A 2955-nucleotide genomic window follows, 5' to 3' on the forward strand; every position below is an offset into this window, starting at 1 on the left:
GTAATATTTTCTAATATCCATTCCATATTCAAATTTCCCTAGTTCTAAACATACTTTTTTTGGTAGATGATTTTATTTCCTCAATTCAGTTAAAGTCTACACATTGTATTTACTTGTTATGGCTTAGTCACCTCTAAATTTACAACATTCCTCCTCTTGGTTTATCGCCCCACAATATTGACCTGTGAAGGGTCCAAGCTAGTTTTCTTATAAAATGTCCTACATTCTGGATTTGTCTGATTATTTTCTTATGGTGTAACTTTCCTTCTTAATCTTTTCAGATAAGCTTTATCAGAAAGGATGGAGTTGGGAAAAGGAAAATTGCTCAGGACTGGACTGAATGCATTGTATCAAGCAATACACCCAGTCCATGGCCTTGCCTGGACTGATGGGAATCAGGTAGTTTTGACTGATTTACAGTTTCACAGTGGAGAGGCCAAGTTTGGGGACTCCAGAGTCATTGGACAATTTGAACATGTCTGTGGGCTGTCCTGGGCCCCATCTGGTACAGCTGACACACCCACTCTGCTTGCTGTCCAACACAAGAAACGTGTCACTGTGTGGCAGCTGTGCCCCAGCACCATGGAGACAAGCAAGCAGCTGATGTCTCAGACCTGTGAGATTAGAGAATCACTCCCTGTCCTTCCCCAGGGCTGTGTGTGGCACCCAAAGAATGCTGTCCTGGCTGTGTTGACTGCACAGGATGTCTCTGTTTTCCGCAATGTTCACTGTGACAGTTCCCGGTTAAAAGCGGACATCAGCGCCCAGGGCCGCATTCACTGTGCATGTTGGACCCAGGATGGCCAGAGGCTGGTGGTGGCAGTAGGCAGCAGCCTGCATTCTTATATTTGGAACAGTGCTCAGAAGACTCTTCACAGGTGCTCCTTCTGCCCAGTGTTTGATTTGGACAGCCACATCTGCTCCATCAGAGCAACTGTAGACTCACAGGTTGCTATAGCCACTGAGCTTCCACTAGATAAGATCTGTGGCTTAAATGCAGCTGAAACCTTTGACATTCCACTTAATGGTGATGTTCCACCAGCTATTGGTGAAGTGCCTTCTGTGGGGAAAGGGGCAATTGCTTCTGAAACAAATTCTGAAATATCAGTTTCTCCCTCCTTTTCTTCATATTCAGATCCTCTGGATCTAACTTGTATACATTTCAATCAGCTTAGGTCTGAGGGTAGTTCTCTTATTTGTTTAAGAAAAAAGGACTACTTGACAGGAACTGGCCAGGATTCTTCACATTTGGTCCTTGTGACTTTTAAGAAAGCGGTTACCATGACCAGAAAAGTCACCATTCCAGGCATTTTGGTTCCTGATCTAATAGCATTTAATCTTAAAGCACAGGTAGTGGCAGTGGCTTCCAATACCTGTAATATAATTTTGATCTATTCTGTCATTCCATCTTCTATGCCAAACGTCCAGCAAATTCAGTTAGATAAAACTGAAAGACCGAAAGGCTTATGCTTCTTGACAGAAAAATTATTATTAATTTTGGTAGGAAAACAAAAGTCCACTGATACGGCATTTCTTCCTTCTTCAAAGTCTGATCAGTATGTCATTCGCTTGATTGTTAAAGAAGTAACATTGGAAGAAAAATCTTCAATAACATCAAATGAAAGCCAGAGTGCCTATTCTACTTTCAGTGCTCTATTAAATAAAACAAACCGGAAAAAGTTAATTGAAAGTCTTTCCCCAGATTTTTGTCACCAAAACAGAGAGCTCTTGTTAACAGCTAATACCAGTAGTCAGAGTGGAAGGCCTGGAAGAACCCTTATCAGTGAAATCAAAAGTCCTCTGTCCAGTGTCTGTGATGGCTCCATAGCCCTAGAGACACTAGATGCTGAGCCTGTTAACTGGTCAGCAACACTGCCCAGACACAGCAGCACACCAGACCACACCAGCACACCAGACCCTCCTCATTTGTCTCAAAGAAAGAATATGCAGGGGGAAAAGGAAACTTATCAGCTATCTAAGGAACTGGAAGTTTTATCTAAGAACCTGATTGAAATGCAGCGATGTCTGTTTGAACTCACAGACTTTCTACATAAAGGGAAGAAATCCTCTCCAGTGTATCCACTCTCTCAGGATCCTCCTTATGTTCACATCATTTACCAGGTAACTTCTCCTTTGAGGAACTGCCACTATACATAAAAGCTCCTGCAGCCAGGGGTTACTGCAGGAAACATGTACCAATAAGGAAAATGGTGCTTTCATTGGACTTCACTGAACTAGACAAGGCAAGTTCAAGCAAGTTGGTATACCTTTGGTTATGTTGGCTGCTAGCCTGCCAACCAGATGGGCATACATACCAGTATATACCATAATTTTATCAGTGCAAGGTGTGAAAAAGTGAATGACTGCACACATTCTAGCAACTTATATTTAGGAAAAAATATTTTTTTTCATTACTTATTTTGTGAAAACCTTTTCCTTATGTAATAGAGATACTCTTCCAGTTTTAAAAAAGGTTATGTTCATTTAAAGTGTTTTAATGCATCTCTTCATGCATATGCAAGCATATAAAATATTATATAAATGGGGCTGACCGATTGGCTCATTTGGTTAGAGCATGGTGTTATAACACCAAGGTAAGAGGGTTCAGATCCCCGTACTGGCCAGCCACCAAAAAAATAAATAAATAAAATGTTTTAATGCATCTCTATGCAAACAATAATATTACATAAATGGGATCATATCATGTTTTTATCATGAACACTTTCCTTACACATTGAATGTGGCCCTGTTCTATCCTTTCCATAACCCACTTTTACCAGCAGCTTAACATGGATCCTTCCATATTTTTCTCCATACTCAAATAATCTCACACAGATCCTTGTATACAAGGTTACTTTTAAAAAATTTCTTGAAAAATAAAATTAAAAGATAATGTGAATCTTTCCATGAACTTTTTGTTTTTTTTTTTTTTTTTTTTTTTTTTTTTTTTTTTTT

The 2955-nt window shown here is 39.8% G+C and overlaps 1 protein-coding gene across 2 annotated transcripts in view; it reads left to right on the plus strand.

Moving 5' to 3' along the window:
• Positions 1–300: 300 nt before the first annotated feature.
• The window catches only part of LOC103604539 (chromosome unknown open reading frame, human C2orf44), a 7306-nt gene continuing 4651 nt past the window's right edge, over positions 301–2955 (plus strand). For both annotated transcript variants that reach the window (XM_008589115.1, XM_008589116.1), the window contains exon 1: positions 301–2121. In XM_008589115.1, the coding sequence (XP_008587337.1) occupies positions 301–2121 (1821 nt within the window). The remainder of the gene's footprint in view (positions 2122–2955) is intronic.

This window comes from Galeopterus variegatus, unplaced genomic scaffold (genome assembly GCF_000696425.1).
Source record: "Galeopterus variegatus unplaced genomic scaffold, G_variegatus-3.0.2 Scaffold5218, whole genome shotgun sequence".
Lineage (NCBI taxonomy): Eukaryota > Metazoa > Chordata > Mammalia > Dermoptera > Cynocephalidae > Galeopterus > Galeopterus variegatus.